Source organism: Ochotona curzoniae, unplaced genomic scaffold (genome assembly GCF_017591425.1).
Source record: "Ochotona curzoniae isolate NIBS_2020 unplaced genomic scaffold, NIBS_Ocur_1.0 contig_21, whole genome shotgun sequence".
Classification (NCBI taxonomy): Eukaryota; Metazoa; Chordata; class Mammalia; order Lagomorpha; family Ochotonidae; genus Ochotona; species Ochotona curzoniae.
In genome coordinates, this window is record NW_024465322.1 from 724,976 (window position 1) to 738,756 (window position 13,781).

At 43.5% G+C, this 13,781-nt stretch overlaps 1 protein-coding gene across 7 annotated transcripts in view; it reads left to right on the plus strand.

Moving 5' to 3' along the window:
* Positions 1 to 13,781, plus strand: part of CACNA2D1 (calcium voltage-gated channel auxiliary subunit alpha2delta 1) — a 343,062-nt gene that overhangs the window by 72,501 nt on the left and 256,780 nt on the right. For all 7 annotated transcript variants that reach the window (XM_040970986.1, XM_040970994.1, XM_040971020.1 and 4 more), the window contains exon 2: positions 4,307 to 4,388. In XM_040970986.1, the coding sequence (XP_040826920.1) occupies positions 4,307 to 4,388 (82 nt within the window). The remainder of the gene's footprint in view (positions 1 to 4,306; positions 4,389 to 13,781) is intronic.

The window sequence follows — 13,781 nt, forward strand, 5'->3', positions numbered from 1 at the left end:
TGCCCTAAAAACCTACAGCTGCTGGTGCTGGCCCAGGGCAAAGCTAGGGACCCCACATTAAACCTGTGTCCCCCCCTCATGGGTGACGTTACTGGAGTGCTTCGGCCATCATGACTTCCACGCTGGGGGTGCGTCAGCAAGAAGCTGGGATGAGGAGTGGAGCCGACTTCCAGCCCAGCGCTGGGATGCAGGATGTCTGAGCCCCCGGGGGGGGGGCAGTCCATGGAGCCCGTGTGTGCCCCAGGTTTGCCCTTAGGAAGTTGTACTTGATTAGTTCAAACAGAAAAGTACAAAAAAAAAAAAAGAAAAAATTACTCGCTCTGTGACTTTAGGTGAGCGCCTTCGCCTCTGAGTTCAGTTTTGTAATTTTTTAAAATTGCCATTTGTAAAATAGTATGTACCCCTGTAGATGTTTAAAAGAGATTTATTTATTTATTTGGGTTGGAAAGTCAGGTATGCAGAGAGGAGGAGAGACAGAGAGGAAGATCTTCTGTCCGGTGATTCACTCCCCAAGCAGTTTCAAAGGCTAGAGCTGAGCTGATTCCAAACCAGGAGCCAGGAGCCTCTTCCGGGTCTCCCACACGGGTGCAGGGTCCCAAGGCTTTGGTCTGTCCTCGACTGCTTTCCCAGGCCACAAGCTGGGAGCTGGATGGGAAGTGGGACCACAGGGACATGAATGGATGTCCATGTTAGATCCTGTAATGGGAAAAGCAAAGACTTTAGCCGCTAGGCTACCGCGCTGGGCCCTACCTCAATAGATTTTTATGAAAATTAGATACTTTGTTCTAATGGCTTGTATATAGCAGCCGCTAGGTCACGGGTACTCATTGAACTATGGCGCAGATTCTCAGAATGTGTATTCCTAAGGAATTAATTATTATTGGAGAAATATCATTGACAGAAGACAAGTATATCAGTACATGTGACTTTTTTTTTTTAAGATTCATTTTTTATGCTCATTTTTAATTGGAAAGTCAGGGACACAGAGAGGAAGAGAGACAGAGACGAGGAACTTGCCATACAATAGATTCAGCTGCTGACTGCCCCTCAGCATCTTGAGAACAGAGGTCTCTTTGGGAGTGGAGTGTTAAGGAGTCATTTCTGGCCAGTACAAAGCCATTATTTTTTTTTTTAAGATTTATTTTTATTATTTTTTTATTGGAAAGGCGGATATACAGAGAGGAGAGACAGCCGAACGATCAAACTTGAGTGATTCGGATTTTGCCGTACTTTGCAAAACTTTCCCTGGCATCCTCAGGCGTGTCCGTCCCCCACTCTGAGACAGTTTGAGAAAACGGAACAGCCGTGTCACTGAAACCGGTTTCACGTGGGAATCATTTCAGAAACGCACATTCCTGGCATGGTACCCGTCTCGCAGAAGAATCCTAGGATTTCATGCGAGATACGAAGCCTTCCTCTATGACACACCACACACATGACACGATGTCGCTATCCGTGTCATTGGGAGCAATGCATATTTGGTGACATCTCTTGTCTAACGTTAGTAAGTCTTTGGCTTGCTAATCCTATTTTTATCCAGCCAGAGAGCACTGTGAGTGGAGCAGTTTGGCATCGGTAGAATATTTATAGCAAGTGGGACACTTGACTTTTGAAATAATCTGATCTTATTCCTTCAGATTTATGAATAAGCTATTTATATATCAGCCCAACGGAGCTCGTCAGACTGTCAGATCTTTTGATGTTTTAGTTCCACCCCCATCCCAGCTCCCCAGGGCATCACCCTGCTTCTGACCCCTCTGCAGTTAAAAATAAGATTATCTCTTAAAAAAATAGTGGCATCGAGAGAGAATTGCCTTCAGGTAGGATTCCAGCATGTGTGTCTCAGTGTACACACATCACTGTATCCAAGATGTGTCTTTTCTATTCTCTCTGTGCTCTATCTCCCATTGCCCCTTTTCTTAAAGGAGTTTTACTATCTATTTGACAAGGAGAAAGAGATGCTAGAAAGAAGTTAGGTAAATAGAGTCATGCATCTATTTTATTTATGTATATAAATCTGTTTTTATATACGTATTGTTCACACATTGCATCCACTGGTTCGCTCTCCCAGTGCTGGGCACTGTGATGCTGGGAGCAGGGGTCCTGATGCAGACCCCTGTGAAGCGTGTGGCAGGCAGGAAACCAGTTCCATGAAGCAGCCCTGTAACATGTTAAGTACTTCTCAATGCTTTCCACACTAGAACAAATCCTCGCCTTGAACGCGTTGGGATCCCAAATGGATACCAGTTCTAATCCTGGAAGCTCCACTTCCCATCCAGCTCCCTGCTTGTGGCCTGGGAAGCAGTCGAGGACGGCCCAAAGCTTTGGGACCCTGCACCCATGTGGGAGACCCGGAAGAAGTTCCTGGCTTCGGATCGGCACAGCATTGCCCGTTGAGTTCACTTGGGGAGTGAATCATTGGACAGAAGATCTTCCTCTCTGTCTCTCCTCCTCTTTGTATGTCTGACTTTCCAATAAATAAATAAATCTTTAAAAAAAAATGGGCCACACTTTAAACTTATCTAATAGTAGTATTGCGAATATTAGTTTTTATTTTTTCCAAATATACACATTAGTTCCTAAGTAGCAGTAAGCATTAGAGGAGCCTATGATGACACATCAACATTTCTACAAATGTTTATTTTATTCCGTATTCCTATTTGATTGCTTTTTTTGTCTTGATAAACCATTTTAACCCAACCATACAGCATGAACACTCTTATTTGTGTGTACGCTAAGGTATTCCTTGTTGTAATGTATTTTGCTCCCTAGTGAATTCGTGTCACATCTAAAGCAAATCTTCTTACTTTTTTCTAAGGCATGTAGTCTCTTTTTAACAAGGTTTTCCTCCCCCTTTCTTTGGAGCTCATCTGCTTATCATTCTTTTCTTATGTTCCCATCACGTCATTCAACTCCCTTTCCACGAAATGCTACTCTTTCATATTTGAGTTCGATTCTGTGCTTTTCAGTTCATATTTTAAAAAATTGGCCGCCTGACGCGATTTGGAATTGTTTTGTCTCGAAAGAGAAAAATGCATACGGTTGCATCTCCACGATTCAAATAAAAGAGATGTGTAGCAAGAAGTTCAAATTCAAATACGATTTTTTTCCCCCTCTATTCTTACTAATTTCCTAGTACTTTCTTGTATTTGATCAGAAAAAAAAAAAATCCGGTTTAGGGTTAGGTATAACGTGAGAACAAGAAATTTCACTCTGTGAAAAATTACAAATTAAGTTTTATATATTTGAGTATGACAAATTGTTGGAGATTTGGCAATGTTCTAATGTCAAGGAACAGTTGAAATACTGTTTAGATTCTTATTAAATATTCTGACATCTGTAGCTCCTATTTTCAGATATGCATTTCATTGACATGCAAGGGTATTCAAAATGTTCATTGAAAGATGAAAGTTAAAGCAAAGTTTATTTTCAGGCATCATATTATTTGCTTTCCATGAAGATTTTGAACGTCTTCCTCAATGTCTGGAAATATTAGAACTTGAATCCTTTAATCAGAATTTTAACCATCCAAGTACCGCTTTAAAATTTCTCCTTTCATCCTGTAACTCGAAACCTCGTTAAGGAAATAAAACAGAGTTTTCCGTTTTACATACTGATATTTTTTATAGTTCTTGGAAGCTGATGATGTAGTTATTTTTTTATTTTATAAGAAGAGATATTGGTCAAATAGATGATATAGAAATATTGGAATATTAAGTAGCCATTAGAAAGAAAATGTTTACAAAGTAGTTGGAATGGCAAGGAGAAGTATTTATAAGTGTAGACGATGTGAACTTTAGATAATGTACTTTCAACCAAGTGAGAAAAACTTTTAAGACTAGAAGAGACTGTCAAATTGGTAAGGTTGATTATGCCTCGTAGTACACAAATTTATGCATTTTTCACTTAGCCACCATTTAGTATGCTGCCCTTTGCATTATTTTTGGAAGACATGATAAAAGACAAAGTTTGTAGTTTAGGATGTTTTATTTTCTGAATGCTTCATTTTTCTGAAATTGGAAGAATAAAGTAGGTTGAGGTTTATCCTCATTAATAAGTTGTGAATGCCATTTTCCCCATTTTGATCTGCAGGTGTTTTCGGTACTCTTCGAGGTGATCAGAGTCAAAATTCGGTCCCTCTAAGATTTCTGCAATGCGAGTGTAGACAGTGTGGTGTCTGGGGAGGATCCGAGTCAAACGCAAGGCAGTTCGGGTGAATTCCGTGCAGCAAGCATTTGTTGGAATGTGTGCTAGTATGTGGCTCTTCATGCATACATCTTAATGGATTTTTCTCTGATTTCTGCAGGATCAAGTCATGGGTAGATAAGATGCAAGAAGACCTGGTCACCCTGGCCAAGACAGCAAGTGGAGTCAACCAGCTTGTTGATGTGAGTTACCCCTCAACGTTCCGTTCAGTTGCCTTGTAGTGTTGTCTGCTTGGGAGCTGGCTTCCTGGGCGCTGCAGGTATACGTTGGTACTCATTGCCGCCTAATGGGCAGATCTTGAGTGAGACTTGGGGCAGGTGATTTTTGCAAATAGGAAGTGACGTCTGTGAAACTTCAGGAAACTTCCTTACCAAACCTCCGTTCTTTAAGGGTAGATCTTAGTTCATTTTCTGGTAGATTGAGTTAATGTATGAATTTGAAAGGTAGAGTGGCAGAGAGAGAGAGAGAGAGAGAGAGGGAGAAAAAGAGAATATCTTTTAAGTATCCTTTGTAGGGCAGGTTTGTAAGAGGCATAGTCTTTGAACTTTTTTCTACTGTGGAAGAGTTTTATTTCATTTCCAAAGACAAAAGAAAGCCTTGCTGGGTATGTTATCCTAGGCTGACAATTTTTTTTGCTTTTAGAATTTGGAATGTGTAGCTCCATTCTCTTCTGGCCTGTAGAGTTTCCTGTGAGTTTAATCGGCATTCCTTTATATGTCAGTTGATTTTTTTTCCCCCATGCACATTTAAGGATCTTTCCCTTTCGTTCCATTGAAGAGAGGTTGATGGCCATGTGTCATTGTAAAGATTGCTTTTGATCAAGCCTGTTGGGAGTTCTGTGCCTCTCCTGGAGGTTGTTTCCCAATTCTTTCTCTAGGTTAGGGAAATCTTCCTTTATTATTTCATGAAATACACCTTTAATTCCAGCTTCTCTTTCTGCACCTTCTATGACTCCCATAACTCTTAAAAGTGTCTTTCAATTCTTGAATACTTAGCTTGACCCAGCTCTGTTTCCAGTTTTTTTGTTTGTTTACCCCTAGTGACAGGGGTAAACAATTTTGAGAATCTCTCTTCTGTCCCCTTCATTCTATTTTGGAGACTCTCCATTGTACTTTTAATTTTCTCTATTGTATTCTTTATTTCTGATATGTCAGCTTTTATTTGATTAATTTCCAGTGTGGCAAATCTCTTGAATTCCTCGAATGCCTGCTTTACACGCTTCTCCTTGTTGATAAGAAGCTTTATAACAAGTGTGTTAAATTCAGTGTCCCCCACTTTCTTGATGTCTTCCTCAGTTAACTCTGAGGTTGGCAAAAGCTTTTGCTCCTTTGCAGGGGAATTTTCAGTAATATTCATTGTGCCTCTGTCTCTTCTTTTGCTCTTGATCATTGAACTTCTGGTTAGCAGAGTCTTCTCCTTGGGGCAGGTTTCTAAGCTGTGTCACCCACAGGTCTACAGTTTGATTTTACGTATTGCAGTTGGTACACGGCTTTTTGTTTGCAGTCACTTGTGCTACTCCCTGCAGCGAGTTCCAGGTCTGGGTTCTTATTTTAGATTTTCACCATGGTCTCTGTAGCTCCAGCTCTTGGCTCTCCAGTTCTCCACCTCCTGTGACACTGTGCTGAGGCTGCACCATTGTCTGTACAACCTTTCTCCGACTTCTGTTTGGAGCAGGTCCCAGGATTAGGGAGACACCGGGTGTCCTATACAGCTAGGTTGTTAGTGGCGCTCATCTTGCTGGAACCTGTGGGCCGTGCTGATCTTGCCGGAACGTGTTGGCCGCTAGGTCTGGGTGCCACACGGACCTATTTTTGACCTGTACGATGCCACAGTCGGTATTATTTTCCCTGCGGGACCAGGGCAATGCACTGAGCTCAGTGAGTTTGCTCCCAGCTCAGCACATGCGCAGCTACACTGTGCAAAATGGCGCACGATTTGGCTCTGGGGGCGGACTGGGCTGTGAAATCCACCCTGTTCCCTCCGTTCGGGTCGCTCTGTCTCTGCTTCTGGTCAAATCAAACAGACCAGTAGGACGTGCAATTTTTTTTTGGAGGGGGGGGGTTCACCTTCTCACCTTCTCAGCTCCCTCCCAGTAAAGGTCCCTTCCCACCTTGTTGCTGTTGGAGCTTCTGCGGCCGCTGCAATTCGGATCGTCACTCGCTGAATGCCGCTGGGGCATCAGTCACTGCACCGCCACGCCATTGTGTCCACTGCTTTCCTGTGTCTGTCAGTCTCCAGGTACCCCCTCTGCTCCCCTTCTGGTCCTCTCCCATTTTTCTGCAAGGTGGCTTCTTTGCTTCACCCTGGCTAATACGTCTGTTTCTTCAAACGGGTCCTTACCCTATTCCGCCATCTTGATTCTCCCCGATTTTAATGTTTTTAAAGACTATCTTCCATTTGAAAGGTACATTTTACAGAGGGAAAAGGAGGGGCAGGCAGAGAGGGTATTTCATCCCCCTGGTTCACGCCCCACATGGCTGCAACTGCTAGAGCTGAGCTAACCCAAAACGTGGAGGCAGAAATTTCCTCCTGGCCTCCCATGTGGGTGCAGGGTCCCCAAGGTTTGCGCCGGCCTCCGTGGCTTTCCTAGTCCATACTCTAACAGCTGGATGGGAAGTGGAGCAGCTGGCATATGAACCAGTGCCCATAGAGGATGTGTACCCCACAGGGCCGAATATTACTGCACGTGCACTATGCCAGCCTCAAATAAATGTTATTTTTAAAAACACTCTTCAGATCCATGTCTGGAGGCCACGGTCGGTCATTGAAATGGTTTATATTGTTACAAGTGCATGTTATGAAGAAACTTTGCAATATGTTTTTTCTTATGATTTCTAAACTGGCTGTATACATAGATGTATACTTTTTGTCTATAAGTGTATAAATATCTGTGTATAGTTTCTGAAAGTATTTTTTCTTAGGCGAGGGATCGTATTTAGCTGTGCAAGATTTGCCCAAGAGTCAACGTGGTTTCTTCAGAGTCTTATTGCTTCTACTCCAGTGGAGGGGGTGTAGCAATCTGAAATGATTTGGTGTTCTTGAATAATGCACCTGCCTCCAGCTATGTGATGAGGCAATGGGGTGAAATGGGCTAAAGCAGTTTCAGGGCCGAGCCATGAGTATCTGAGTAGGTGAATATCCTTTATTCAAAATGCTTGGAACCCAAAGTGCTTGGAGTTTCAATTTTGTTTTTCGGATTTTGGAATGCTTGCACACGCGTTATGAGATAGCTTAGGGATGGCTTGTAGCCGCGAGCATGCAACTCATTTAAGTTTCCCACAGGCCTAACCCACCAAGCCTGAAGGCACTTTTAGCCAATGACTTTAGGATAGCTGCATTTTACGCTGTTGCATCCTGTGGACAATGAAGGACTTTTCTGAGCAAGAGTTCTTTGGATCCCAGCTTTTCCAATGAGGATGTTCCATTTATATAGGACTGCCTTTCTCTGGGAGACAGTAGATTGTCCAGTTTGCTTACTGCTATTAACCAAGCGTCACCAGGAATCTTGAAACAGATCATCCAAAAATTAGTCCAGAAATTTTTTTTTTACTACTATGTGTAAATTGCAAAATGATTTATTTTCATTTACTTGAAAAGTTAGAAGCATACACACACACACAGAATCATCTGTCAGCTTATTCACTCCCCGAACACCTGCCAAGCCAGCACTTGGCTAGGCTGGAGCCAGCATCCTGACACTTTTCTGCGTCTGTCATGTGGCTGGCAAGGGTCCAAAGAGTAGGGCCATCATCTGCTGCCTCCCGGGTTGCACAAACAGACAGCTGGATGCAAAACCGAGGAGTCAGAAGGTGGATGGGCATTTCAACATTGGATATGAACATCCAAATGGCGGTTTAACCTGCTCTGCCACTGTGCCTGCCCCACATTGACTGACTTAATATTTGTTTTTACTTGAAAGGCAGATTTTATAGAGAGAAAAGGAGAGACAGAGTAAGAAGGCATTCCATTCCACTGGTTCACTGCCCAAGTTACTGCAATGGCCAGAGCTAAGCCACCACGGAGCTCGGAGACCCCAAATGAGTGCAGGGTCTCAAGGACTTGAGTCACTCTCCACTGCTCTCCCTGGCTATAGGCAGAGACCTGGCTTGGAAATAGAGCAGCCTGGACTTCCATTGGTACCCACAGAGTGCTCTGGCATCACGGGACGGGGTGTTAGTCTGGTACACCACTGTACTTCTTTACGCAATCCTAAATGCAGACTGAGCTGCCCCGACTGCTCCCAAATGATGCAAGATGCAAAACTTGAAAGTTAGCATGATGCCCCGAGTGAAACATGTCCGTCCTGAGCTCAGGAGATGGGGTGTCTGTGAGAAAAGCAGGTCCATTATAGAGGCTGCGGAAGACTGCCTCCGGACTGCGTACAACCCGCATAAACCGATGCTTATTCATACTGGGGTCCCCCCCTCCCTAAGATACTTTTTTTTCCCTATTCATAATTTTCCCTTTTCTTTATTTTCCTTTTGCTTTTCTAAACTTTGAAATATGCATTTAATATTTAAAAAAATCTATACAGAATGAGTAGATTTTTCATGTTTCACAACGCAGAATTGGAACCATCGTGGTCCCTCCCTCTCCTCCCCTGCTTTTTTTTCTCTTCCTCCCTTATTATTTATTTTTTTTTCCAAAGTATGTAGATGCAAATATTCAGACATGTGAACACATCTCTGGTCTGAAACACTTTTCATCATAGTCATTTCAGAAGACAGATACCCTGTGTCTGTGAGGGAAGGAATCTATTTGAAAAACTATTCCTTGTGAGTAGCAATGATCGTGCTTAATTTCAGAGAACACAGGCTAAGTGTAGGCTGTGTCCCAGGCACTACAGAGGCCACCAGGGTCAGCGCCAAAAAAAAAAAAAAACCCACCCAGTCTCCATTCTTAGTGTCTGAGTTCTTCTCATCAAGTTAAGTTGATTGCTGCAAAGCCGTGTAAGTTGATGCATTGGAACGTGGTTGAGGATAGGGCAGGATGCAGCATGGTCAGCGAACTGCTGCATCAACTATGGAGTTTGCCAAAGTTCCTGCAACTATCTCTTGTTGATGTTTATGTTAAAACCATTTCCATTAATGGAAGTGGGGGCGCTTACTGACTCCAGCCAAAATGAGAGGCAAATGGAGAAATGACAGTTTCGGGGTGGAAGATTGAGAATTGGAACCCGCTGTTTTGGGGAGCCCCTGGTGCACGCACGCCTTCATTTCCACAAACCTGGCCAGATCACTTCTTATGCCGATCCGCCTTGTTAATCCCCCTGATACTCAGAAAGAGGAAGCAAGTCTTCAGTTAGGTAAAAGATGTGCGTATCTGGTTGTTGCTGTTTTGAAGACAGATACAAAGCCAAGGTCCAACCATCAGTAATTACCCACCGATGAGCATTTCCGTTTGAATTTCTTTATGAAAGAAAAAAAAAATAGAAGGAAAGCCTGAGATGTAAATTTATAAGCATAATCTAAAATCCTGTATTCCTGTTGGTATGAGAAGAAAAGGCTGTGCGTATAAGGACTATTTCAGTAAAACCTTCAAAGTTGTGTGTGAAGCCCTTGCCTTGGCTTTTCTCATTGTCAGTTTTGTAATCTGTCTAGAAGATTCAAAATCCTAGAGTTGTTGGGGTTGGGACTACACTGCATATACAATATTTGTTGACATATGGCCAGAACTGAAGCAGGTATCGGTCATTTGTCTCCGACCACATGACAGAGACAAGAAGAGCATTTTCTCCCTCGTGGCAAGGTGGAGGTGAGGAATTTGGGGCCGGCAGGATGGCCTGCCATTTTCAGTGCGTGGTTTCTGTACTGGGGAACAAGCTGTTTGCTTTTGGCGCTATTATTTCTCAGCCATCATTGTAAAAGCAAAAGAGAAGGGAGAGAGACATCATCATTAAGGTTTGACTTATTGCGCTCCCATTTCACACAATCACATCCAAGTGGAAGAGAGACAGAGAAGAGAGATATTGAACTGTGCAGCCATCTGCCCAGTGAGTCTCTTATGGTGGAAGGGGGCAGAAGAGAAAAGGACAGTTGGTTACAGAGGCCATTGTGAATACTTATCTGAATACCATCCTTATAAGAGCTTTGTCTAGAAACTTATTAAAGATTTGGTATCAGCAAGATGGGCTAGGCTGCTGTACCAGTGGGCATGCATGAGAGCCAGACTGGGTGCAGGCCAGCTGAGCTAGGCCACAGAACCAGTTGAAAAGTGTTGGGACTGTGAGCAAGTCATGTGTGGCTGTACTACAGTACCCCCTGGCAGCTGTAAGATCTTGGGCTGGGAGCATATCTGGCAGGAGAAGTGTGGGCAGTCCCCTGCTGCATGTACCTGTCACTGGTGAGCAGAAGAACCAATGCCAGGGGTGGCCCAGGTTGGACAAGGTGGCGGCACCTGTCGGCACACATGGGGGCCGGATCTGGGGGCGCGTTGAGCTGAACTAAACCGCAGCATCTACGAGTGTGCATTAGAGCTGGATGGGATGCTGGGTGGGCCAGGCCTGGACACAGCTGAAACTGACATGTGCAAAAACCAGGACTGGGGGCAGTTCTGGTGGGGGTCACTGGAGTTCATCTCAACTAGACCCATCCTTACTTATTTGAAAGGCAGAGTGACAGAGAAGGAGAAAGAGAGAGAGGTGTAAGGTTTATTCCTCAAATGTCTCCAACGATCACAGCTAAGCCAGGTGGCAAGATTCCTGGTGTCCCATGCGAGTGTCCTTGTCCCAGCCCTTGGGTCATCCTCTGTTGCCTTCCGAGGCATATGGCAGGGAGCTGGATGGGTAGGGGACGACTGAGAATTGACCTGTTTCTGCAGGATGCGGGGGCAGCGTGTCTCTCAAGTGGCACTTCACTTCTTGGGCCATAGTGCGAGGAGCAAGGAAGGAAATTCAGGGTTTGCGCTTGGGTGGCAGGGATCCAACCACTTCACCTGTCGCAGTTGTCTTTCACCACACACTTCAGCGCGGAGCTGGAATTAGGAGTGAACTGAAGCATCAACCCCAAGCGCTGCGGTATCAGATGGGGGTATCCTAAACCACTGTGAGAAACACCTTCCACTCTTGATAGGTTGCTTGTAAACTGGAGTGACAATGAGAGGAAAGATGCAGGTGTGTGTGTGTGTGTGTGTGTGTGTGTGTGTGTTTGAGAGCTTGGGGAAGAGGGAGCGAGAGGTTACTTCCAGCCACTGGTTCACCATCTGGCTTGCAGTTAGCCAGCCTGAGCCAGGTCAAAGCCAGGAGTGAGAGACTCCATCGTCGTCTCTGACACAGCTACCAGATTCTCAAGTGTTTTATCAGTTGCTGCCCAGGCTCACTAGCAGGCATGTGGAGTGGAAGCAGGGATGCCTAAGACTCAGGACCAGCACGCAGTGTAGGATACAGGAGTCCGAGCACGCAGAGGCGGGAAGCAGGTGTCCCAAATGATGGCTCACTTTGCCATAATGCTGAGCCCAGGCAACTTTTCTAATAGTAGATATTTTATTTTTTAGGAAAGGGGATTTTCTGAAGATTTGCTTATTTCTATTAGAAAGGCACATCAGGTTTATGGGGAGAAAAAAGAGACAAAAGATCCTCCATCTGCTGGTTCGCTCCCCAAGTGGCCGCAGTGGCTGAAACTGAGCCAATCTGATGCCAGGAGCCAGGGGCTTCCTCTGGGTCTCCCATACCGGGTCCCAAGACTTTGGACCATCCTCCCCTGCTTTCTCAGGCCACGTGCAGGGAGCAGAGCTGCTCAGACACGATCCTGGTTCTTGCAAGGTGATAATTTAGCCACTGATCCATCATGCTGAGCCCTGGAGAAAGGGATTTTTAATTTTCATTATTATTATTTTTCTTAATACGTTTTGTATGTACAGCGATTCTTCCCTCTCCCTCCCTTTCCTCCAACTTTTGCCCTCCCACCATCTTTCCCCATATTATTACAGTTGTATATATATATATATATATATATATACTCTTGTCTATCTGTACATCTCTTTGTATTCTGCATGAAGGTTGCCCTGCTGTGCCTTTGCTATGTCCATCACAAGTGTCGCCTTCATGTTCTCATTCGTCCAGCAAGGACAATTAGCTGCGTGCTCTGGTTCGGTCATTCTGATGTCGTCCTCCTATAACAGAGCTTTATTTGAAATAAGATGTGGTCTCAGCTAGGCAGCTGTATCATATCAAACAGAAAGCAATTAATGAGCAAGGGAACTCTTGGATTTGGCAGCAGAATGCTAGCTGGATATTGTCGTCACTGGAAAATTACTGTGGAATTTTAGGAATCTGACCAAAATGCGTGCGTGCATTTGGTGTGTAGTTATATCCTGGCACACACACAAGTATATGTTCAAGGTGATACTTATCGGAAACAAACATGTTTTGTATTCTTCTTATGAGTTCAGAGTGAGAGAAACCAGAGGTTTGATTAAGGTATTAACAATTTAAAAGAGCTTGAAGTTCACTGCCAAATAAGGTACAAACCAATCTCCTGACTTTTATATCCCTCCATAATCATGACTCAATTTAACTTTCAATCTTTATTTTCTAATCTTTCCTTGTGTCACTCACATTCTAATTTCTTTTCTCCTTTATTGCGGTACACATGTCCTGAACGGCGTGGTCATGATTTCATCTTTCCAGAACAGTCCCTCCAACTTTAGTTCATCCAGAATTCTGATGGCATAAATCGTCTCTGTTCCTTCATTAGAATGCTGATATCTTGTTTCACAAAGACGATTACTTGTTTATAAGTTTGTAATCAGAGTATAACTTTTATCTTGTTGCCTTTGTAGTCTATCATGGAACCACAGAGCAACAGTGTTAGTGCTGTTATTTGGACTTCTGTCCAAAATAAATACTTAGTTTTAAATAAGGGGTGCACCATTTGTATGTTATGTTTCACATTTTGAACGAGGCCTGACGCGGTAGTCAGTGTTGGTATTCAGGGGTGAAGTTTTGCCATCAATGTTTATTGTGCTGGGCGTGTACTTGGTATACAAAACAGACAAAAATGTTACAACTCTTGAAACTGGTTAAGGTAAATGAAAAATAAGGTAAATAGGAAATACACAGTAAGTCATGATTTTAATGTAAATTAGATATCACAATGAGAGGATATTCGCATATAGTTAAAAATAACAAAATCAGATCACAAGTGTTTAAATTTGAAAGTCTAGGTGAGAAATGGCTAGAACTTACTCAACAGGAAGCTATAGAGGATTGCATGTGGTTTTTCAAATGACATGAACAAAATACCCTGCATCTTCTGAGATGAATATTACAGTTTCCTATATTTGCTAAAACTATATCAGGTTAATGCAACGCACCAGTGTCAGTATGATTTATTTACTCAGCTTGGCTAAACTGGCAGTATACTAAACAAAGAATAGAATGCTTAGAAAATTTGACTGTTGTTTAAGAGATGGTAATATCTGGAGTGGATATTTGGTGTAGAAACGAAGATATTTGTATCCTGTACATGAAACGTCAACTTCTGGCTCTGCTTCTGAGTCCAGCTTCTTGCCAGTGTGCATCTGGGGACCAGCAGGTACTAGCTCAAGTAACTGAGTCTCTGTCATCCGTGTGGGTG